The 24,072-nt window shown below is 39.1% G+C and overlaps 1 protein-coding gene across 2 annotated transcripts; it reads left to right on the forward strand.

The window, feature by feature from the left end:
* Positions 1–126: 126 nt before the first annotated feature.
* On the forward strand, positions 127–22,953 carry sltm (SAFB-like, transcription modulator). Of its 2 annotated transcripts, none has more exons than XM_022664126.2 (20): positions 127–318; positions 1,947–2,031; positions 2,446–2,501; positions 4,862–4,889; positions 6,089–6,710; positions 7,341–7,384; positions 9,806–9,915; positions 10,031–10,180; positions 10,408–10,523; positions 11,176–11,327; positions 13,394–13,491; positions 13,614–13,670; positions 13,784–13,926; positions 15,352–15,532; positions 15,618–15,742; positions 16,706–16,879; positions 19,146–19,535; positions 20,634–20,772; positions 20,965–21,125; positions 21,356–22,953. In XM_022664126.2, the coding sequence occupies exons 1-20, from the start codon at positions 184–186 to the stop codon at positions 21,450–21,452; spliced, it is 3,063 nt and encodes a 1,020-aa protein (XP_022519847.2). In that variant the 5' UTR covers positions 127–183; the 3' UTR covers positions 21,453–22,953. The 2 variants fall into 2 exon arrangements, with proteins under 2 accessions (XP_022519847.2, XP_022519848.2); XM_022664127.2 differs by having other exon boundaries at positions 20,968–21,125.
* Positions 22,954–24,072: the final 1,119 nt, after the last annotated feature.

Here is a 24,072-nt window from a genome sequence, read left to right on the forward strand (position 1 = left end):
CCACTTAAAATTTTAAGTTTCTTCGGTTATACAAAATTGGCGGCCACGCAGGCAGCCTCGTGGCCAGGAGGCAGGGGGCTATGCGGCGTCTACGTGAGGGCGGGGTCTTTATTGGACGTCAGAGAGCGGTTTAGAGGAGAAGGGTGGTTTAGAGCGGGTGCTGGAGCTGCAGCTGCGGGTAAAATGGCGTCGGGGGCCATTACAGCGGAGGGCAGGCGGATCGGGGAGCTGCGGGTGGTGGATCTAAAGACGGAGCTGAAGCGCAGGAACATGGATATTACCGGGGTTAAGACCGTGCTGATCGCCCGGCTCAAACAGGTACAGATTATTACAGGCCGCACTGTGTAAAAGGCGAGTCAGCAGGTTAGCATGTGAAGCGGCGGCGTCTATGGCGTCGGCCCTGCGCAGATACAGCGCAGCGCTAGCTTCACATGCTAACCTGCTGACTCGCTTTTTATTATCTATTATTATATTTACGCATATATATGCGTGTGTGGTGTAGATAGTTGCATTGTAAACAGTAAGTTATATCATTAACTCTTTCTTTATTGCGAGTGGGTGTTTAAATCCGCTTCTGTATTGAATATTTAACGAATAAAGACGATTAGTGTTAACACCAACAGCTAGTTAGCCAGGCCTAGCTTTAGCTTTAGCTTTAGCTTCGCTCTCACACGGCAAAAAAAACACAACCTCAGAAAAACAAATGATCTAATTTTAAGGCTGTAAATCATTTTTCTCTAATAAGAATTTGTATCCTACTAAGTTTTGTGTAAATGTAAGATTATTTAGCTTATTTTATGGTTTTATGACTTGTTTTATAATCTTATTTAATGATTTTAATCAGTCTTTCAGGTTCCCTGAAATGTCTCCCAGCCTCCAGGTCATAATTTTGGTATCGTGACATTATTTGCAACAGTTTGTTGCGATGCACAATGTAAATTTAAGAATTAAAAAGATAAATTAAATTGTTAACTAAATAGGAAAACCGGCAGTGTAAATGACTATCATTTTTTTCCTATTCAAAAAAATGAAAAATAAATAGCTTTTCATCCAGTTTTTTTTAATATTTAGTTTTTCATTTCAGCCTTTTGGCAAACAGAGTTTCAAGAAAAATGAAAAGGTGAATCTTCTCTCTAGATAGATAGATAGATAGATAGATAGATAGATACTTTATTGATCATAGAGAGAAGTTCTGATCCAGTAGCAGCAGGTATACATAGTACACAGAACTTAAAAAAGTCTAAGATAATATGATACAGATAAAAATAATACATAATATAAATAATAAAAAATAAAGTATAAGAGAATGTGCAGTATGGTTTGTGTGCACACCATGATTGCATTTCCCATCATTCTGTTATACACTGCATGGTAATAAACATGTATGTGGGCATCTACACAAACTTTAAATTGTTCCTCTGTGATTTTATTCCCGTCCGGAACAACCATGTATATGTTTTTCTCAGACATCCTACATTTATTTTACTTTAGTCCTGGATATATGAAGATATTTGGAGTATATTATTAGTTTAATGACATTCTGGATCATTGACTTCTGTTACAAATCTAATAAATCTCTTGTATTTTTTAATATCTCAGTTAGGGATGTGCCATGACATATTGTATGCAATAATGAAATAAAATTAGAATTTTGTTGCAGTAGTGTGTTTTTGAATGTTTATTTTTTTCAATTCAGTTTCATATCACCAAAAGAATGGTTATTGTGAAGGCTATATCGCCCACCTACGTGTATATATATATATATATATATATATATATATATATATATATATATATATATATGCGCGCATTAGGTATTTTCTTCCCTTTCTTAAATAAATCTTACTGTTTTTAGCACTTGTCTACATGTCACTGATAAAAAAAATGTTTGTAAATCCGTTTGAAACCAAATAAATATTTTTAATGGGATTATTGTTTCTTCTTAGGCCATAGAAGATGAAGGTGGTGATCCAGAAAACATTGAAATCCCATCATCAGACACGCCCACTAGAAAAATGGGGAAATCAAAAGGTAAGAATTTACAAAGGAAGCAGTTTAGGAAGGTTTTTGATTTCCAGAATAATGAGCACTTTATTTTTACTCTCCTAACAATAATATAATATGGATGTCTCTCTCACTTATTAAGTCTGTTAAGGCTTTGCTAAGTAGGAGGTTAAACGGTGAACACCTTGATGGCTTTTACGTATATTAGTCCATATATTAATGCAGATATATGTTGTGCGTTAAAACATGAACAGCATGCTTACTGCAGATCTGGTGGGAAAAACTGGTTTAGACAGATCAGTACTACTTCCACTGTATCTGGTTTGGATTAAGAGCTTGAATATGGTGTGCAATTTAATGAAATGTTGGAACAGGCAATTATTTAATTCTATGGTTTATAGTTTTTATAACTTTTTTTTTTTTTTTTTTTAATCTGTTCAGGAAGGAAAGCCGACTCAGACGTTGACACCACAATGGAAGAGGAGACCTTTTCCAAGGTATGGGATTCATTTAGTTTTTTGATAAAGCGAGATTAGGATTAGAATATTTTCTGTGAGGATTATGTGGCAGACGATGTACATTTATGAATGTTAATAAGGAACTGCTGTATTAAATTTATTTACATCAGCATTTCATTTAGTCTAGTCAATGAGTTTTAGAAATTTCTGTTTTACTTGCTGTATTGACAGTTGTTAAGCACCACATTTAATAGCCATAAATAAAGCCTATTAATGCCTATGTATTTTAGGATACATAATTCATCCTGTATTTATATTACCATACAATGGTATTCAAGAGCTTAATGAGACTTAAAGGCTCATTTATACAGCGCTGTGAAAGTCGGATTTTTATTTTTGCTTTTTTTTTTTCATACTTACATTGTGTCTTACACTATTAAACACATTTTAATAAAAAATATAACTTTACTAAATGCAAAATTAATATTTTTCATATACATTTACAATATTGAGGTAAAAGGCTTTTCAAACCTAAGCCCCTCATGAATTAGTTGTGAATAACCAAATATTTTAAAAAGCAGAGTTTAGTTTCACTAACTACACCCAGACCTGATTACAGCCAGACCTGGAGAATCAAGTAATCACTTAATTAGAATATAACCATGACCATCACAAACTGTATAGGAACATTTAGCTAATCAACTTTGCCTAAGAATTCGTTTGTTACTCACGTGATGTAGTTTTTTGTCTCCATATGGCTTTCGTTTTAATGTAATGCTGTCAAAATGCTGCACACGACATTGTGATAATTCTGAAGCACCTGTGTCTGGGTTCGTGGGTTCGTACGGGTGCTTGAAATCCTGGAAAATGCTTAAATTTTAACACTCTGTTTTCCAGGCCTGGAAAGTGCTGGATTTTTAGAGAAAGTGCTTGAAAATGCTTGAAATTGTAACTGTATTTACTTTCTTACAAATGACTATATAAGTCAACCAAATAAGTTCGCTTAAAGAAAAAAATTACAGAGCGAGAAATAAAAAGGCTTCGCTCGTGCCTCCACATATGTGTGACAAATTCCGGTTCTTTCTCGTAATCCAAGAGGAGTTGGCTCACGAGGAACCGGCTCTGTTTGCCCCCAGATGCAACATAGTTTTACCTTGTGTGTGTTTTTTAAACAGGGACAGCAGGAGAGTTATCTAGCTATGCTAAAAGCCAAGTTTTGGATTTATCTAAATAATAAGTAATAATCCTGGGTTACACGTACAACATATTATTAGAGTTAAACCCAGCCCGGCACTGTTAACGAGGTGTCACCGTCCTCCAGCGAGCCGCGGTTGGCTTGGTGTAAGCGGCGTCAAACAAGCCGATCTCCAGCTGGAGATGGCTACGCTAAAAGCCTAAAGCCGGGTTAACAGTGCTGGTGAGCGGCTCGTTCTAGGCACTAAAGCCGCGATACAGGCCCCATGGATTGGCTTGTTTCAACCACTGAATCCGGTCAAACAGCCCCGGAGATCGGAGGACGCTGAAGCTGCATTAACAGTACCGCACTCGGCTTAGCCTAATAATATATACTCTACGTATAACCCTGGATTATTACTATTATTGTTTAGACAAATCCAAAGTTTGGCTTTTAGCATAGCTAGCTAACTCTCCTGCTGTCTTTGTTTCTGAAGGCTGCTGGTAGTAGGCGGTCAGTCACAAAGCCTGGAGATATCAGCCAATAGCATTCGCTGAGGGAAGTGATCCTGACTCCGCCCCCAAACTGTCAAAACCACCCTAAAACCCTAAAACTTTTGCTTTAATTTCTTCTCCTTCTGCAATAACCAAACTTAATCCTGGTTGTGTTTACATAAACATAATATCATCTCTTGCAGTGTGACAAAAAGCAAATCAATAATTTTGAGTATATGTGTGTATAAATGCTCTCAACTCATCCCCAAATTTGACATACAATAACTGCTCAATCAAATAAATAGGGGAAACGTGGTGAAGAACATTGGTATTTAAATTGTGTAAAACTGACACAAATAAATCCATAATTCCTGCTATTTACTTACTTAGAAGTATTTTGTTCCTCAGTAGAATAGTCGCTGTGAAGTGTGGAGAATAGTTTTGCGATATATTGGATGTCGCTGAATCGCAGTTTTGAGATATCACCGTTATCATTCATTTACTACAGCTGGAAGGTGCTGGAAAAACTTGAAAATGGGTCTTGAAAGTGCTTGAAAAGTGCTTGAATTTTACCTTGTAAAAGGTGTATGAACCCTGTGTTTTGTAATCACCAAATCCTGAAACAGCTGCTGTAAAATAAACATGGTGAAAGTACATTTTTGCATTATTAACTTACTATTTATGATTAATGCTTGACATTGAATTGCTCTCTGATTTGTCTTTTTTTTCAGGAGGCTGAAGAGGAGGAATCAGAGAAAGGTATGTTTGGGCTCATGTTTGGGTGGATTTAATAATCTTTTTAGGCTCCACAGGTTCTTTCTTCTATGAAGGTGGGCCGCTCCTTCGTTATTTCCTCCTTGTATTTGAGTTTCCTCTCCACCTGATAAGTCACTCGATACGGACAGGTGATCAGAACTTCTGTGATCAAAAACGGATTTCACGTCCAGCACCAAAGCAGTGCTGAATCAGTGGACAGAAGGGATCTGACAGTCTCTCTTAGCATCGAGTCTTCTGAAGGACTTTTCAAGAGTGTCTTGCCTGCTGCTGCTGCTTCTGAACCACAGACGCGACTTGGAAAACACAAGGAGTTGTCACATCACCAACTGCGCACCAGGAAACTACACCACATCAGCCTGATGCTGGATGGCAGGAGAACTTTCCAACACGCAAGGAGTCATCATCTTTCTACGGATCAGGAAAAGCTTCATCAACCTGCTGTGACTTTTCGAAGATACAGGGAGTCATCACATCACCTTCTAATGATGCCCTGGCGTCATCTGGAAACATCACATCAACTAACATCATCTTCTCAGCTGTGGATGTTTTCTTGAACATATTCATGCCCTGCATGCAGACTGGTCAGAAGATGACGTTCTGTGGTCTTATCTGCACTGGTCATGGCACATAAAACGTCTGTTTTACGATTTTTTCAGTGTTTGGAACAAAGTGCGTTCATACAGACACTGACTCCACTTTTTAGAAAGGATGTGAAGAAATGGTGGACATTACAAGAAGCAAAGTCTTAGAATGAAGACTTTGAACATGGTCTTTAAGCCTCAGGTTTAACTGGGGCCTTTGGAGAAAAGACTCAACTTTTTTGACTCGTCTTTTTCAACACTGTCTGGATATCCAGAATACAAGAAGCTACAAACTATTTTCAGCGACTGAAATTGAGAACAAGAAGATCTCACTTAGAAGACCAGTGAAGAAAGTCATGGAAGGCTGTTTTCTCCATTTTAAGACGTGGTGATTGTGACTAAGATGACGTGACTGAAGATTGTTGAACCCTCCCGTTTTTCTAAGGAATGTATGTTTGTGTTATACCTGTGGTTTCCTCACCCACGATGACCACTAACACTAAACTTGCTCTCTATTCTACTTTTTAGGTTACCTAGCTCAGAGATGTCAATGTTAAACAATGTGTTTTTGCCATGTTTTATCCTTGTTAAATCCCTCAGATGTAACTGATACTGATGATGCTACTCGTGAAAATTCTAAGTCCTTCTCCGGCGGGGACGGCCTCGCCGAGCCTGAGGCACAGCCAGAAGCAGATGCGGATGCAGAGCCTGAGATTGAGGCCGAGGTGGAGCCTGAGCCTGAGCTTGACGCTGAGGCTGACGCTGAGGCAGATGCCGAAGCTGAACCAGAACCTGAACCTGAACCAGAACCTGAACCTGAAGGGCCGGCGATGGAGGCCTCGGAGAGTGAACTCGCTCCCGAACCGGCCAAAGAGGTTGAAGACGATAACATTTCCGTCACCATCCAGGCTGAAGATGCCATCACGCTGGATGTGGATGGGGACGACCTTCTGGAAACAGGTAAACATGTGAAAATTCCAGATTCTGAGGCAGACAAGGGCAGCGAGGAGCCGGGAGCCTCTGCCGAGACGAGGCAGGAGGCAGACTCCCTGGCCGAAGCCAAGGACGGCCACAAAGACGGGAAGAGAGATGACGGGCCCAAGTCCGATGCCGCCAAGAAGGACGGCAGAGAGGCCTTGAAGAAAGCCGAAACGGGAGACAAAGACAAGGATTCTGGGAAGAAAGGCCCCTCTTCTGCTGGGGCGGCAGGTCAAGCAAAGAGGTTTGTCTTTCTATGTCAGTTCTTTAAGATACTTCTACCAAGTTCCAGATCACTGTGAACTCAGCATTGTGGGTAGCTGCAAGAATGAGATTTTTTTTTTTCCATAACGAATTGTTCATTGTTCCTAATCCCTGCCATTGGTTTCCTTTGATTTGTTTGGCCTTTTTGAAGTTGGGGTAATTGGTGCCATTAAACGAGGAGATGAACACGACTGTTACACATTTCCAGCACTTTTATTGCCTTTTCCAGTCCCTACTTACGGGTTAAAAAAAGAGCAATAGTTCCAGTGATGACAGAGGGGTTTGTCAGTCCAATGAAGTGATTCGCTGTGAAGTTGAGCACACTTCTGAAGATTTCATTGACCAAGAGAATAAATTGGCAGAAAACCAGACCCATCTTGATCCTGTGGAAAAGCAATGAAAGAAGCCTTATTGGAGTGTTACCCAAGTGCAAGTCTTACCTATGGGGAGTTTTTTGGTTTTCCTTTTTTTGTAATGCACCAAACCAGCGCATTGAACGGCGAGTGTTTTTTGTCTGAATGTTACTCACTGCCCACAGGTTACTGCATGTTCTTGTATGATTTGCTCATTTTTCTCTTCTCTTGTCACTGTCACCACACTTGCATTGTAGCTCCTCAAAAGACAGAGATGGAAAGACCACGAAGGATGAGAAAGGTAGGTCTTTAACTTTAGATTGACTTTTCTAACAAAATATTAGTCATGATTTGCTTCATGGTTTGGAACAATTACATTTTTCAACATGGAATTCTATTGAAATATATCATTCCAATATAATTACGAAAAAATACTTTCTCACAATAGAATAGATTAACTATGTTTTTGATCAAAAGGTTGTTGAACTTTAGTTAATATATAAATTCTCTTAATATCTGCATCTTAATGGAAGACATATTTAAGTATCTAGAATTCTAATGAAAATAATATCCAGCCATTTGTGGTCTCCTCCTAAAAATGTATTTATTTTTTTTTACTTTGTAAAACAAAATACTAAAAGTCTGACTAGGGCCGTGAATGTTTAGCTGGCAAGGTGCAGTATAAATGCACTGAATTCTGAGAATTCAAAAATAATTGTGATCAATCAAGGAAATGAATCAGCAGATTAGACAATTACTAAAATAGCCAGCCCTAATATAAAGTTAGTTTGTTCCATCTAATGCCGTGCAACACTGTCCTAATACGGTAATGCAGCATGTGGTGTGGTATTTAAAGCTCCACTAGGTAGGATTGTTTTTCATTCATTTCTAATCTTAAGGAATGAAGTGATACAAACAAGTGTTTAATCTCTACTCACAACAAAATGAGAGAAGATTGAGGAGGGACAGGAACAAAAAACAAGACTACATTTATCATAGCAGCACTCTTTAACCACTCCCACCTTTCAGATCCACGGGTTTACAGATTAATGTTTCTGTGGATCGGCAAGAACTTAAAATACAACACATATCTTATTACAAGGCTTACCATTCAACAAGTCACATTATGTTGTTATACTGAGTAAAAGAAGAGAACAGAGTACAACACTGCTATCTCATCTGTCTGCTGCCAGTCTTTACATGTAAACTAATAATTAAAAATTCATATTAAAAGTCATTACATTATTGCTGAACAAATGACAGCAATACAGGATCAGTATTTTCTTACACCTTTAGGTGGCACATGCACATGTAAAATGACTGTTTGAAGAGTCTGTTAGGGCTGCAGCTAACAATTATTTTAGTAATCGAGTACTCTACTGAAAAATCGACTCGATTAATCAAGTAATCGGATAAAACATAAAATAAGACATTTCATAAAATAAGAAATTTTACTTAATGAATGACCAATTGGTTTAATTTTTAAATTCACAACGTACATTTTCACATCGCAAACACAAAATAGACATAAATACCACAAGTAATAATTTAATAATTAATAATTTAATAAATTAAGTTAAATTATTTCAACTTAGGATTTTTGTATGTATTAAATTTAGGGCATTAATCAATAATAAAGGCATAAACGTTGGCTTTATGTTGTGCATCTTAGCTAAATGACAATATGGTTCATGGCCAGATAACTTTAACATGTATTTATTTATAAACTCCACAGCTCTGTGTTTATTGTTTACATAAACCTGTATTAAGTCTAGAACTTAAAACTCTAATATGTGTGTGGTTAGTTTATTATAGACAGCTATTTCATCGAAATCGATCAAAATTACGTTATGGTCTCGAGCATCGAAGTCAAAAAGAGGATCGACGATCCCTCCCGCAAATGGAGCAGCACAGACAAAGAGCAGCACTTTCTCCAGAGAATGTGAACATTCTCATCTTCTTAAAGAAAAACTTGTAAATAAAAAAAATAACAGTTGTTTTGTCTAGCTTCAAATATGTTAATAGTTTTGGTACCTTAAGGAGCATCTTTCTCTCAGATAAAGTTAATAATATATCTTTATTAAAGAAAAAAACTTCATTTTCAGGGGCCGAAAAAGTCTGTCTTATTTTTCATGTTTAACTGTTATAGTAGGTTCAGTTTGTTAAGGCTTTAATTGTTCTATTATTTTGTACATGACTGTTCCTGTATTTTGTTTATTATTTATTTTATGTGCACACTGCTGCTACCAAAAAAAACCACTAGATGGTATTACATGTATATCTTAAGTAAATTATTTAAATTTGACCATTAGTGCCTAATGTGGTGTATTACAGATCACTTGTATCACGTTGCATCACTTACATCAAGCCCACCTTTTGAAATAAGATATTGTAAATTTGATGAATCAAACCAATAACTGACCATAGACTAATCTAAAACTGGCATAGGCCTCTCTGCTGTTAAAAAAAGAAAATCGAGAATCGAATCGAATCGTGACTCTAAAATCGGAAATCAAATCGAGGATTTAAAGAATCGTGACAGCCCTAGTGAACATACAATTACAGCCCTAAAAAATGTTTTTTATATAACATATAGAACATTGTGCTCGTATGCAGGTTCGCTTGCATGTTGCGGACCATCTTTATAGTGGTTTAAAGATGCAACAGGAAAAATGACTGATATTGGGATAATTGACGTTCAGTTTGTGATCCGTGTGTTCAGGTGGAACTGGCAGTAGCAGCACTAGCTCTACTCGCAACTTGTGGGTGAGCGGCCTGTCCTCCAACACCAAAGCAGCAGATCTGAAGAATCTGTTTGGCAAATATGGAAAGGTAATAATTTATTTTTTATTCCTAAGTATTGTTTTTGCAAGCTTCTGTTAACGAATTGTTTATGTATCTGTTTGTTTATTTTTATTTATTTTATTTATTTATTTATTTTTTATAGGTCTTCAGTGCAAAAGTAGTCACTAACGCCCGCAGCCCTGGAGCTAAATGCTATGGATTAGTGACCATGTCATCCAGTGCAGAGGTAGCAAGATGCATCTCCCACCTGGATCACACAGAGCTTCACGGCCAGCAGATCTCAGTGGACAGGGTAAAGACTGTTTCTCTGTACTGCATGATTATACAAAAATACATTTAGTGGATTTTGAAGTGCGAAAGGAATTTTAACCAACAGATAAAAATAAACTGAAATATACGAAAAGACAAAAGTTAATTAAGATGCTGAATTCTGTATTTTCATTTTATTATACATTTTTTAATGTTCTGTTAAAATTTAGGGGTGAGGTAAATCTTTGAATTGTTAATTATTGTTTTCAGGTTAAAAGTGACCCTTTTAAGAAAGACTTCTCGAAGAAAGAAGGAGAGGACAAAACTGGTTCTGGTAAAATCTCATCAGAAAAGCGTACCCCTACTGGGACAAAGACTACCAGCAAGTAAGGACTGATAATCTCCCTGTTTGTGTGCGCATATAAAGCTTCTGATAGATACTTCGCCCATTTACTTTAGTGGTTTTTAAGAACTTTTAAGATTTTAATTTTTACTGAGATTTCATTTTATAAATATCTTTAGGTACTTCTGTCCGGTTGTCTTAAGTTGGTCCTTCTTGCATCAATTTTCTGGTGCTAAAAGCACAGATAATTAAGGAACAGTCAGTAATAAAGGCTAATAAAGTGTATTAAATGGCTACAGAATCCAGATTGGCACACAGTGGCGAACTGTACCGAAGCTTAGTGATTACCTGTTCAGAAAAAAAAAATAGCTAACTCGCACTTTTTCAACGTCGTAGCACACTGTGTGCTACTGTCTATACTGGACAACCTGGGGTGTGGAAATGGGACAGGATGAATGGCAGTGGGTGGTAGCATAAGACTGCTTTAGTATTTACTGTATTTAAACGTCTCCTAAAGTTGTCTTAGACTCGCTCACTAAGAATGTTGTCGACATTTTGTCTTGTCGCTGATTTGTGTAAAGCGGTAAACCTTTGCAGCTTCAGTTCAGTTGCGTAAAAAAACAAATACATTAGCATTCCTTTACTCAACTCTAAACAAAAAAAATCTAATGTTTTTCTCCAACACCTCTCCCCAGGACTCAGGCCTCCTCCAAAAAGGAAGAGAAGAAGTCTTCTGAAAAGGAGACCAAAGAGTCATTGAAGAAACTGGAGACCAAAGGCCCGAAGTCTGAGGCTCTGTCCTCCAGCTCTGGGCCAGAGGCCAAGAAGGATGAAAAGAAGCATGGTCGTATGTGAATTTATTTGTGCATTTATTTCTTATGTCTACCTTACATGCGGGGGACAGACAGACTAGGTTTGTTCCAGAGCCTTTGCAGCAGCCAATGTAGCACATTTTATTTTTACTAATGGTTCGGCCGAAGACCTTCGGGCTACGTTCAGATTGAACGAAATATCAAGATCTGAAGTAGGGATGTCCCGATCCAGCTTTTTGAACTTCTGATCCGATACCAATACCGTCCTATCTGAGCATGTATTAAAGTTTAAAGTTATTTAGCCAACTTACTTTGTTGTCAAACTCATGTTGAAAAGCGTTTTACTCTTGATAACAAGTAGCCAGCTGAATTGGGTGTGTTTGAATAATACACAATGGAGAAACTGACCTGTTTATTTAGCAATTAATAAACTCAAAATAGACAAAATAATAAATAACAAACAGAAATGGCATCAGTAAACCAAGGCTTAAAAAGCCATAAGTGCAAATAATATTGTAAATTGTATTAAAAAAGCAAAACACACAACCTGAGTAGAAAATAGTCTATTAACAGCATCAGTACTCTTGAGAGCTGTACTCATTGGTGCTCTTGAACAAGTGTTCAACCAAAGCTTAAAAAAAAAATCAGTGCAAATATTGTAAAATATCGTGCAAATATTGTGAGACTGCACTAAAAAGCCTTTCACTCTCAATGCTGGTGCAAAGAGCACTGAGGAATTTGGCTGCTAATGCTGCCAGGGTGGGTTGTTGAGCCTTATTCTCTCTCCAGTACTGAAAATGATTGTTCTTACGCCCAAGTGGAAGCTCACTGAGGTATCGGTGTCCCTGGGTGATCTGCTGGTCAGCTACTGCTGTGCAGCGCTCCTCCAGTATCTCGTCAAAGTAGCTGCCCAGGCTGCTGGTTGAGCTTCCAGCTCGTGTGCTGAAGGTGCTGGAAAACCCGGATCGGACTTTCAAAAAAAAAAAAAAAAAAAACTGGATCGGGAGTCTGGATTGGCATTTTCTCGTGCCTGCCGATCCGATCCAAATATCAGTTTGGAAGTGCTCTAGATTCTTTACTGGATTCTTTACTTTGTTACGAAATACCCGTCATATATCTGTAGTTGTGAGATTAGCTGCCTCTTACAGGCAATGTTCCCTAACTCAAATATCACAAAAAACGTTTACATGTGGAATGCACTATATCACTTGTATAGTGAGATTTGGCTTGGCAGATTGCGTTTGGCCCAATTAAGAGAAAGCTGATCCGCATGCTTACTGGGCCGTATATGCTAATGTTCCATGAAAGCTTCAGTAAACCCACAACATCCAAACAGTTGGATCTCCACGATCAGTTCTGAAGCACTGGATTTGTGCAGTTGTGGAACATTTGTACTAATGTAATCTTTTTCTGTGATAAAGTTAACACAAACTTTTATATATTGAGAATTTCTGGGATTAGAATATTTCTGGTGATGTCATGTCTTAATGGTCTTAACAGTTTTAATTTTAACATACTGAAACCTGACACTGCAGGATTTTTATTTTTTTAAGTTTCTTTTGGTGCTGCAACCACAATCTGTAGCCATGCTCTGCCAATTCATTAGAAACCGTGAGCAACTGAGACAAGCCTTCTAATATTGTTGGAACAGACGTATCAGTTCAAATATTTGAGGTCTTTCACCTCATTTTTACGCTCCTGAACTCCTCTCCTACTGCTGCCGTTGTTTATTTTTCATTTTCACAACCATTTTGCCTGTTTGCTCTGTTGGCTGCCAGTATGAACTGTATGAGGCTGAGAGATTATACTTATTGTGATTCTGGCTCGCACAGGCCTCTCTCTGTTGGCTAATGTATCAGAACTGGGGATCTGGCGCTTTTTCCGGGTGCGTTGTGATTTATTGATTGGCAACAGTTGAAAAAAGAGGCAAAGTCGGACTCTACAGGTTTTAGGGGAGGCATGTGCTAGTGTGCAGTTGGTGGATGGAGTTCTAGTGAGTGGACGGGCTAATTGGCTCAGCTAAATTGAGAAGAAAAATGGGTAAAGAGCTACTGTTTCGAAATAATGCTGCAGAGCTGATTTTCTTATCTTTTTCACTTAGGAAAGAGTCCTGGAAAGATGGTCATAGGTGACCAAGTTAAGAGAGACCAAGGCTTTAAACCCCGCCCTCCATTCAGAAGAGGAGGGAGATTTGACAAGGTACTAAAATAAACCATCTTAAAGATCTTTCTTTCTTGTCCTGTTTTTATTATTGGTGTAGCTAAAATGTAAGATGACTCATTTATCTTATTTCATTACATGTTTTTTCTCTTGCTCTTTAGCCTGGACCTCCCAATCTGATGAACAGGCGACCCCGGTGGGTGGGTCCTCCTGAAGAGGTTTGTAAAAGTGTTTATTTTTTTTTATAATTTTTTTAAGAAATATATCTTTTTGTTACTTTTTGATAGCTGACCACATTTAAGACACAATTAAACAATTGTTGTTTACACAGATGGATTTAATGAAGAAAGGAAGGCCTTTCCTTAACAAAGGTGGCAATTACGACATCCTTCCCTTTGAGAAAATGAAGGAGCAGAGGATGCGAGAGCGCATGGTCCGAATGGAGCGAGTGCGCAGGGCCATGGAACTTCGCAGGTAAGCCCATTTCAGCCCTTCATATTTATTTCCATTAAGGCTGGGACTAAAATAGCTCTCTTTCCACCTTTTAGGGTGCTAATGAATGTCAGCTATTTTCTCTGATTGCCCAATCGTAAAGTAGAATTTGAATGCTTTTGAGGGCACTATAATTTCCCACAATGCATCGTAATTTATATAGTAATATATATATATATATTACTATATATATAGTAATTTATAGCTAATATATAACACTACATTAGCTACATTAGCATTTTTCTTCTAAGCTACTGACAGCAGAACAAACGAAGCATACACTGAGCTTTCAGGGTTGCCAGTATAATTTATAACTTAAATGTCTGGGCAACAAGTTCATGATGATGTTCAGCTCTTTGTCCTTTATGAACACACAAACCAGTGCTTGAGTATCAAACAATCATTAAGTGTCTATGAGAAGGTGAAAGAGAAGAAAAGAGTGCATGAAAAGATCTGGCCTGTGTACAATTTAATTCCGTATAAAACAGGCATGCGCTGGCTATCTGAAGAGAGGTTCCCAGCACTTCACTCAGATAGCTCGTCTCCAAGTTCATATACACTGGTCTCAGAACAGCGATGAAGCTTCTCTGCCACTTAGGGTCACATTCTCCTCACAGCTCTCACTGTTATTGAAACACTTTGACATTCCTAATTCCTGAAAAAGTAATTAGGACTATGTTGAGGAGCATAGTGCACAGAGGAACCAACTTTCTGCAGAGTCACTACATCACTGCACACCTCCAAACTTCATGTAGCTTCAGAGTTCATCATCACTGCACACCTCCAAACTTCATGTAGCTTCAGCGTTCATCACTACACACCTCCAAACTTCATGTAGCTTCAGAGTTCATCATCACTGCACACCTCCAAACTTCATGTAGCTTCAGCGTTCATCACTACACACCTCTAAACTTCATGTAGCTTCAGAGTTCATCATCACTAGACACCTCCAAACTTCATGTAGCTTCAGAGTTCATCATCACTACACACCTCCAAACTTCATGTAGCTTCAGAGTTCATCATCACTACACACCTCCAAACTTCAAGTAGCTTCAGATTAGCTCAAGAACAGTGGTGTAGAGAAATGAATGGAATGGGTTTACCTGGCTAAGCAGCTCTATCCAATTGTAGCGCAGCTCAGAGCTACAATAACTTTAATAACTTGAGTTTTAAACACAAATCAGCCAGTGTGCAGTGAGTGTGTGACTGGTGTTGACTCATGGTAATATTGAAGTAGTGTTTTTCACCCCTACTTAATAAACTTATTAGTCTCCCCCTACATGGTGCACCACTAATAAGAGAGTAACAAATAGTCAGTCACAGCCTTAGTTAATTTGAATATTGAAGCCCATTTTCCACTAAGACACTGATTCTGTAATACAGTGCTTCCTCCTCCTCCTCCTGCAGGCGGCGTGAGATTGCGGAGCGCGAGCGGCGAGAGCGCGAGAGGATCCGTGTGATGCGTGAGCGAGAGGAGCGGGAGAACCTGATGCGTGAGCGGCAGAGGCTGGAGATGGAGAGGCAGAAGCTGGAGCGAGAGCGTATGGAACGAGAGAGGCTGGAGAGAGAGAGAATCCGAATAGAGCAGGTCAGTTTCTCACTGTCACACCACATCTCTTCTCTCCCAGCGCTTTATTCAGGCGCTTAATTCTGTGCTGCTGTTTTACTGATAGGAGCGGCGAAAGGAAGCGGAGAGGATGGCCAGGGAACGGGAGGAGTTGAGGAGGCAGCAGGAACAGCTTCGCTACGAGCAGGAGAAACGCAACAACCTGAAGAGGGGCCGTGATGTAGACCACAGGTACGCCTGGATAACAAACTTTTTATTTATTTATTTATTTTTATTTATTTTTTGCCTTCTTATTTTTCATGCATGAAAAATTTGGGTCTCCAAAACTGATGCAGGGCTGTACAGTAATTCAATTGTAACATTTGTGTGTGTGTGTGTGTGTGTGTATATAATGTTTTTTTTTATATATTAAGTTTAATAATATATATATTTTTATTTATGTACAGTCAAAATTTGTCCGCACCTTTAATTTTGGCGGACTTTTTAAATAATCTAAAATACAGAACATTTTTAAAATAAAGAAAAAGCACTGAAGAAAAACATGGAATTACTTGGTTAACAAAAAAGTTAACATTTTGCTTCGAAATTTTGCACATCTTTGCTTTATTGTCTCAGTCAGCTTATGAGGTAGAGTCACCTGGAATTCAGGCTTTCAGTTAACAGCTGTGCTGAACTCAAGAGTTAATTACTTGAATGTCATGCCTTTTAATGTGTTTGAGAGCATCAGTTGTGTTGTGAAGAGGTAGAGTTGGTATACAGTGAAAAGCCTTATTTGAGCAGTGTATGCCAAAATATGGACTAGAACATTATTCAAGTAACATAAAATAAAAGTTAGTTTATCCCAAAAAAATTCAAAACCTTTGAAAGGATTCTTAAGTCCAGTCGCAAAGACTGTTGAAAGCATTATGGTAAAACTGGCCCTCATCAGGACCACCTCAGGAAAAGAAGAGCAAGTTCATCAGTGTTACCAGCCTTTGAAACCACAAGTTAACAGCTCCCAATAAGAGCACCTAAATGCTTCACAGATTATTTTGGTTTGTTTAACACTTTTAAGTGTGTCCAAGACTGGTACGGTGTTTCAATATTTATATTTACGATATATTGCCTAGCCCTGCTGGTAATATGGTGAGTTGCTAAGTGTTAGTGTATCAAGATTTTTTTTTATCTTTAAACCTTTTTCTTCTCATTTTGCAGGAGAGATGACTCCTACTGGAACGGCAACAAGAAGATGCAGCCCGAGTCAGAGGGCCGGATCAGCCAGGCCTCAGACTACGGTAACCGCCAGCAGGGCCGCTTCAATGACTTCAGCTCCAGAGACAGAACACGCTTCCCTGACTCTGCTCCTGTCCAGACCAACAACTTCGACAGGTGAGCTCGTGCTCAGTTAGGGAGTTATCCATGATTTTATTTGTGGTGTTGTACATTAAGTACACCAGGGGTGTCCAAACTTTTTTTGTTGGGGGCCAGAAGGAGAAATATATTTGAAGTCACGGGCCACAGACTCTGTTATAAAACAAATAATGAAATATACCACTTTAAATAATATATTTTCCTGATTACTTTCATTTACACACCATTTTACTTGATTTAATATACAGGTGCTGGTCAACGAATTAGAATAATTTGAAATAGTGCAATCATGAAATTCTTTGAATGCATTTTTTGTGCAGAAAGCAAATCAGGTGTTCACCGCACCTGTCCTACTCGTTAGACTAATCACAGAACTCGTTACCTGGAAAAAAATTTGCTCAGCTGAGCTTTCCAAAAGGCCCATTTAGGCCATTTAACTGTGACACTGTTGTTTTATTGAATTAGAATAATGGAGAAACCGTTTCATTGAATTAGAATAAATGATCGAATTTTTGTTTTCTGTGAAGAGTGTTCACTGTGCAGTATAAAGTCAGGGTTGAGTAGAATTTCTAAGTTGTAAAATCAATCATGGGTAAGCAGCGCGACCTCTCAACCGGAATAGTGGCTCAAATTCAAGCCCTTCGCCAACAAGGCTTGACCCAAACTAAAATTGCTGAGCAGCTCGGCATCAGCCAGTCTTCCGTCTGCAAAGCTCTCAAGAAAAACTGCAGCAAGCGCACCAACTGTTCCGGCGTCCGAAAAACTTCTGCTCACGACAACAAGCAGCTGAGAAAGATCGCAGTCAGCAACCGGTTCAAGTCCACTTCCGAACTCACCGACTTGTGGAACAAGCAGACCGGCGCTGACGTCTCCAGATCAACCAGTTACCGTCGTCTGCGCGAACTCGGCTTCAAATCTCGCGTTCCAGCAGTAAAACCGATGCTGAACAAGAAACAAATGGAGAAACGGCTGAAGTGGGCCAAAGAACACGGCGAGTGGACTGCTGAAGACTGGCAGAAAGTGGTCTTCAGTGACGAATCACGCTTCTGCATCTCCTTCGGTGACCAAGGTCCTCGTGTCTGGCGTCGTGGTGGCGAAACCTACAACCACGAGTGCGTGAAAAGATCCGTCAAGTTTCCCCAGAGCGTTATGGTCTGGGGATGCATGTCCGCTTGAGGTGTAGGGAAACTCTGCTTCCTCAAGAAGACTGTCAATGCTGCCGTATATCAAGATGTTCTGGAAACGTTCCTGATTCCGACTGTTGAGGAACAGTTTGGCGAAGAAGACTTCATATTTCAACAGGATCTTTGCACCGGCTCATGCGGCAAAGTCGACCAAAGATTGGTTCACTAAAAAACAGCTTGAAGTTTTGGCATGGCCGGCCAACTCGCCTGACCTCAATGTCATTGAAAACCTTTGGGCCATCGTCAAGCGGAAAATTCGCGACAGAAAGCCTAGTATACTGGACCAACTGAAGCAGAACATCGCCACTGCCTGGGAATCTGTGAGTGCGGAAACTTGCGACAAGCTGGTCAAATCGATGCCGCGGAGACTTCAGGCAGTCATACAAGCCAAGGGGGCAGCCACAAAATACTGAGAAAGTGATGATTGTAATTATAATAAAAATTATTCTAATTCAATGAAACAGTTTCTCCATTATTCTAATTCAATAAAACAACAGTGTCACAGTTAAATGGCCTAAATGGGCCTTTTGGAAAGCTCAGCTGAGCAAATTTTTTTCCAGGTAACGAGTTCTGTGATTAGTCTAACGAGTAGGACAGGTGCGGTGAACACCTGATTTGCTTTCTGCACAAAAAATGCATTCAAAGAATTTCATGATTGCACTATTTCAAATTATTCTAATTCGTTGACCAGCACCTGTATTTATCTTTGACAGTGTTGTGTAAACTAAGATTTTTCAAATTGATGTTTCATTTCATGATGTCTCTTAATATTAAACTCCTTAATTACGGCAACCTTTAGACTCTTTGGCCCGTTTTTCTGCTCTAGAAATGTGCACTCTCTCTCCGCTTTTAGACTCTTTGGCTCGTTTCTGACACCTAGCGTTCAAACTTTGAGTCTTACATTATAAAAATCTGCTTAACAGCGGGCCAACTTTCATTCCATTTCTAAAATATCTCGCGGGCCGCTCCAAAAAAGGAAACGGGCCGCAAATGGCCCGCGGGCCGTAGTTTGGACACCCCTGAAGTACACGAAAGCACTTTTTAATTCAAATTAATTCTTTAAATTCATTAAACATTTGATGTCTGTTGTTTTTTTTTAGACGGAATCGAAGCTTTGAAGGTGAACCAGACGCTAAGAAGAGCAGACCCGACGCACGGCGCGATAGCTCCGGGTTCGACCGCTACCCCAAAAACTTTGATGCTGTCCGCCGGCCCGAACCTCCTCCCCCTCCTGCACGCGCTGATCTGCGGGACACCGACAGACGGGAGATCAGAGACAGAGATGAGCGCAGGCCTGTTGCTAGGCCCGTGGCCAGACCCGTGGCCAGACCCGTGGCCCGGCCCGTGACCCGACCTGTCACCATGCCTGACCGACCAGCAGGGGGCAGAGCTCCTCCTCCAGCCATGACCCACTCTCGCTCTGCCAGAGATAGCGGCCACACTGGGTGGAAGAACGACAGCGGCATTAACACCAAACCGGGTGATGTGAGGTAAATGTCTTCTCTTTTTATCCGTTTCCAAGAACCTTCATCTAGGAGGTTTCTTTATATTGTTTTTTTCCCCTCATAATTGAATGCAAGAGTCTAAAATCCCTTCTTTTTTTAAAACCAAGCAGCAAAAAAAAACAGTCCTTCCCAACAAATATAAAATGCCAGCAAAACAAACCAAAGAAATGCTCTGCAGGCCCAAACAGCCTCCCCAAATTCTCTTACGACCCATTCTAGGTTCAGGCCATAAAAGAGAATAAGACTGGGCTTTCTCCCCAGACCCTCTGCCAAACAAAACACCAGACACTGTGTAAATTTATAAACTAATATGATTTTATTGACATGGGGCTAAATGTGGCTTCAGGCCAAAAAAAAAAAAGAAACCACAAAAAAAAAATGGCAAAACAAACTAACTAAATTTTTAAAGTTGTGGGCTTCATAATAAAAGTCCTCATGCCAGATTATATTGATAAATATGTATACTAACAAAATAAGGACTATCAATTTTATTTTGACTTTACTTTGGACAAACCATTAATCAAAATATGGTAAAATGTCTACATTCAATTAATATTTGCAACTCCTTTTTAAACATTTTAAGCAGGGCTGAAATTTACAGAGCAACGTATTTCAGCTATTCATGTTAAAAATTCATTTTTAACATTTTTAGGAAGCGTGTTGCTTAGTATCTCTTGAAAATTACCTCTGGCATGTGTAGCCGACCTCTTTTGTAATATAAAAAACAACACTTAAAACAGACGAAGCCAAAATACACTAAACAATAAATGGCAATGTAACAGCTGGCAAACAAATGTACTGCAAAATGGATTTTCCAGGTTGGCCTGAGCAGGATGTTTTCCAGGTCGTCAAATGGGAGGAGCTTTGAGAAAAATTAGTTGAGTTTAAGATCGTTGGTTTATTAAACCTCTGATTTGGCACGTCTTGCATCCAAAATCTGTTGCTACAATAATAGAATCGTAACTGAACCCTGCGCTAAAGGAGATGGCAGTGACTGGATAACAGCTGCATGATTTACCAGCTTCATTGTGATCTTGGTTCCAGATTTGAGTGTGTTGATTTTGCGGTGTCTGGTTCCTCTAGGGGAGCTGTGCGGATGCGTCCAGAGCGTTCAGGACGAGAGGGTCCCGGTCCTGCCATGAGAGGAGCACCACCAGCCAGCAGAGGCAGAGCCACCTTCAGCAGCAGAGATGGAGGAAGACCTGCTGTGATGGGGGAGCAGGTGAGGAGACTACTCTGAGCATAAAAAATAGAAAACAATAATGTAAAAATCACAGCAGTTAAAGGAAAGTGGCATGCGCAGGTTTTTAAAAGTGTAATATTTAAATTCAGGGGATGTAAAATAGCTTGAGTTTAAATTGTGAATAGTTTTATCTGTAATTGACTCAAGTCTTTGACTGGTTCCATGTTGCAGCAGCACTTCAGCAGTGGTCGGCAGGTAGTGGTGGAGAGGCAGGGGCGGGACCAGGGCCCGAGGAAGGAGTGGCATGGGGGTGCTGGGTCTCAGAGCGGAGGCTTCCCCGACAGTCGGCGCATGGGCGAGAGCCGGCCTGGCATGATGGCTCCACACTCCAGGTATTAATCTAATGTGTTTTTACCAGTGCTGTTAATGTGATTTAATCTGTAAACTTACAGTAGTTACATTAGTTTAACCTTTCCAGGTGGAAACTAGCATTAGTTTCCTCTTAAATCTCATTTAGAATAGTCTGATGTAAAAAACATTAAGACTACCTCAAGATATTGATTAATATGATTAATATATTCTTATATTAAATCCTAATGCTTGTCTTTGTGCACGTCCACAGCCATTCCTCTGCTGGCATGAACAGAATCGTGCAGATCACCAACGCCCCAATTGCCAGCAGCAGTGGGGGGTTCAAACCCTTTAAAGGAAGGTTCTAGCATCCTCTTAGCAGTGTGCTCTTTTGCAGAAACCTATAAAATACCTTTTATAACTTAATTTCTGTCCTTTTTTAAGTATGGAATATTTTATGTTTTTAAAAGGTTGGACTGTGGCCGGCAGGTTTGTTGTAAAAGCTGTTTTTTTTTTTTTTTTTTTTTTTTTTGTATAGAGCCTCGTTAGGATTTGTTTCTGAACTCTGTTCTCCTGTGATCTGTAAAAATATGCTAGTGCACATACTTGTTACTTTATACCTGATACACATCCTGGACTGACAGACTGTACAGTTTGAGTTCTTTTTTTAAACCTGCTTTTGTGTGTAAAAACTGCCCGTGTTAAAAAAAGAAAAACCCTGCTAACTGCTAAGGCCAGTGCTCCTGTTTCTGATGTGATTCTGCTCCCCTGCCCTGATTAATACGCCCGTGTGAAACTGAAGGGCTTGTTAATGGGGTGATTTGAAGTGTGGGCAGGGTTTATAGGAAGAGGGAGGGGTTTGTTAGTGTTTAAGATTTAAGGGGAGGGGTTTGCAGGACCGTCTGTGTGTAGTCGTAGACATGCTGTGATCTTTCTGCCTTTTTTTTTTTTGTTTGTTTTTTTCCATTTAGATTTTTTTTTTGCACCTCCCATGCAGTTGACAGTTGATTAAATTATACAGGTTGTTTAATGTTTTCCTGTAATTTTGTAGTTTCTGTAGAACATAAAAAAATACTTCTTTAAATCTCTGTTAAACACAACAAATAACAAAACACCACAGTATAGCAGATTCACTGACCAGGTTTCTTTTAATCAGACTTTAAGTCCCTCGTCTAAGGCTTTTTGTTACACGTCCATCTACTTTCACACACCGTGTTGGGCTACATACATATTTGGTCATATGTACATAAACCATTGAAATGCAAAGGAATAATGACCTTTTTAATATCCAGCTTTTGTCTTCTTTTTTTTTTTATATATATAACTTTGTCTTAAATATTTTGTGTAAATAGACATTAAAAGGACGTACAAATAGAAACAAATGGGTACAAATGGGATCGCTGAATCGGATCACTGTGCCTCGGTGCTACAGTTAGCTCTAAACATGCGTCATGAAAACAGCGTTTCTGTTTGTGTGTTGGGTCCTTTCAATAAATTCACAAGTAAAGTAAAGAAAAGAAAAGAAAAGAAAAAAAACCTTTGAGAACTGGTGTTTGTATGGTAATAGCAGAAAAACGCGTACAGGCTGAATATGATTCAGTTAAAGAAGCTCACCAATACAAAACAAACAAAGTAAAATAAAACCTACACTTTTCATTTAGCTTCTAAAATGCTTTACTTTTCAATTAGGGGACTAATTACACTTGCAATAATGCTATTTATTTCACTTCACCCTGGGCCTGTCACAATAATCACATTTTTATATGATAAGGACATGCCCTCAGTCATTTTTGCTCACCTTGATTTTGTCCATTGTGTTTTTTTGTGTGTTTATATACATACAAATAAACTTTTCCAATATTTTATCCAGTCGCAGTGCACAGTGACCAATTTATCAACACAGAACAGACTCTGGCAGGTGAAGAAAGTGTCTCCCAAACTATTATTTACTAAACGTTATTTTATTGTTGGTTAACTGTTTTATTATGCTATTATAATAATCATTATTCAGTGGCAGTTGAATTTAAGAGTTTTTTGGACGACATATCGTCTAATAAAAATGTTTAAATTATTATTATTATTATTAAAAGCTCGTCAGCACACTTTGGCAAATACTAAAACAGCAGAGTAGAGAACAGAGGCGCCCAGCCCCAGTCCTTTTGAGATTGCAGCTGAATTATAGACTCAAACCTGATTTTTTTGTGCTTTAATGTGACTCAGATCTGATTTTTTTTTTTTATATAAATTCGAATATGACCTTTATTGGGTTCTTGTAACGCTCACCCCAGCGTCCAATCAAGTAAAAAGTCCTGCCCTTCAGCAAAAAGAGCCAATCAGCTTGCTGCTTAGACTGTGAGTTGGCATGCTTGTGGGGAAAGCTCCCCCTGATGGGAAGCTAAATGGTACAAACTGGTTCATTAACTTGAGATTTTATCGGTGAAATGTAAATGGAAGAGAGGCTTGATTTTGATTTGAGTCACTTTTATACATGGACCTAGATTGTGTACATTAATTTAACATGCCCTCAAATGAATGTAAACAGTCAAACTGGATTTTATGCATCTTTTTGTCTGTATGCGTTCATCAGCCAGCGCCGGTGTTCTGCCGAATTCTGCCCCCCTGCCATAATCAGACTCCTCTTCACCTTTTTTCATGCAGCAGTGTGCAGTCTGTCACAACAGATTATGTAGTGATGTTTCTGTTTTTAAATATTATTCCATTTTCTTTGTAACAAATCATCACTTCAGAGGAGGCAGATTAAGATGGGGAGATGGAATTCAGCACAACACTGGCAACACAGTTTACATAAATGCATTATTGTGAATGTGCCTTTTTAGGGTTTCAGTTCTTAAATTGATAATGTGAACCATCAGCATAGCCAATCTGATTCGAATAAAAAAAGATTAGAATTGATTAAAGCATATTTGTAACTAAACACAGCTTTAGAGGCAGGAGTGTTGTATCATCGGATCTCCAGGACCAAAACTG

Source organism: Astyanax mexicanus, chromosome 23 (assembly GCF_023375975.1).
Source record: "Astyanax mexicanus isolate ESR-SI-001 chromosome 23, AstMex3_surface, whole genome shotgun sequence".
NCBI lineage: Eukaryota > Metazoa > Chordata > Actinopteri > Characiformes > Acestrorhamphidae > Astyanax > Astyanax mexicanus.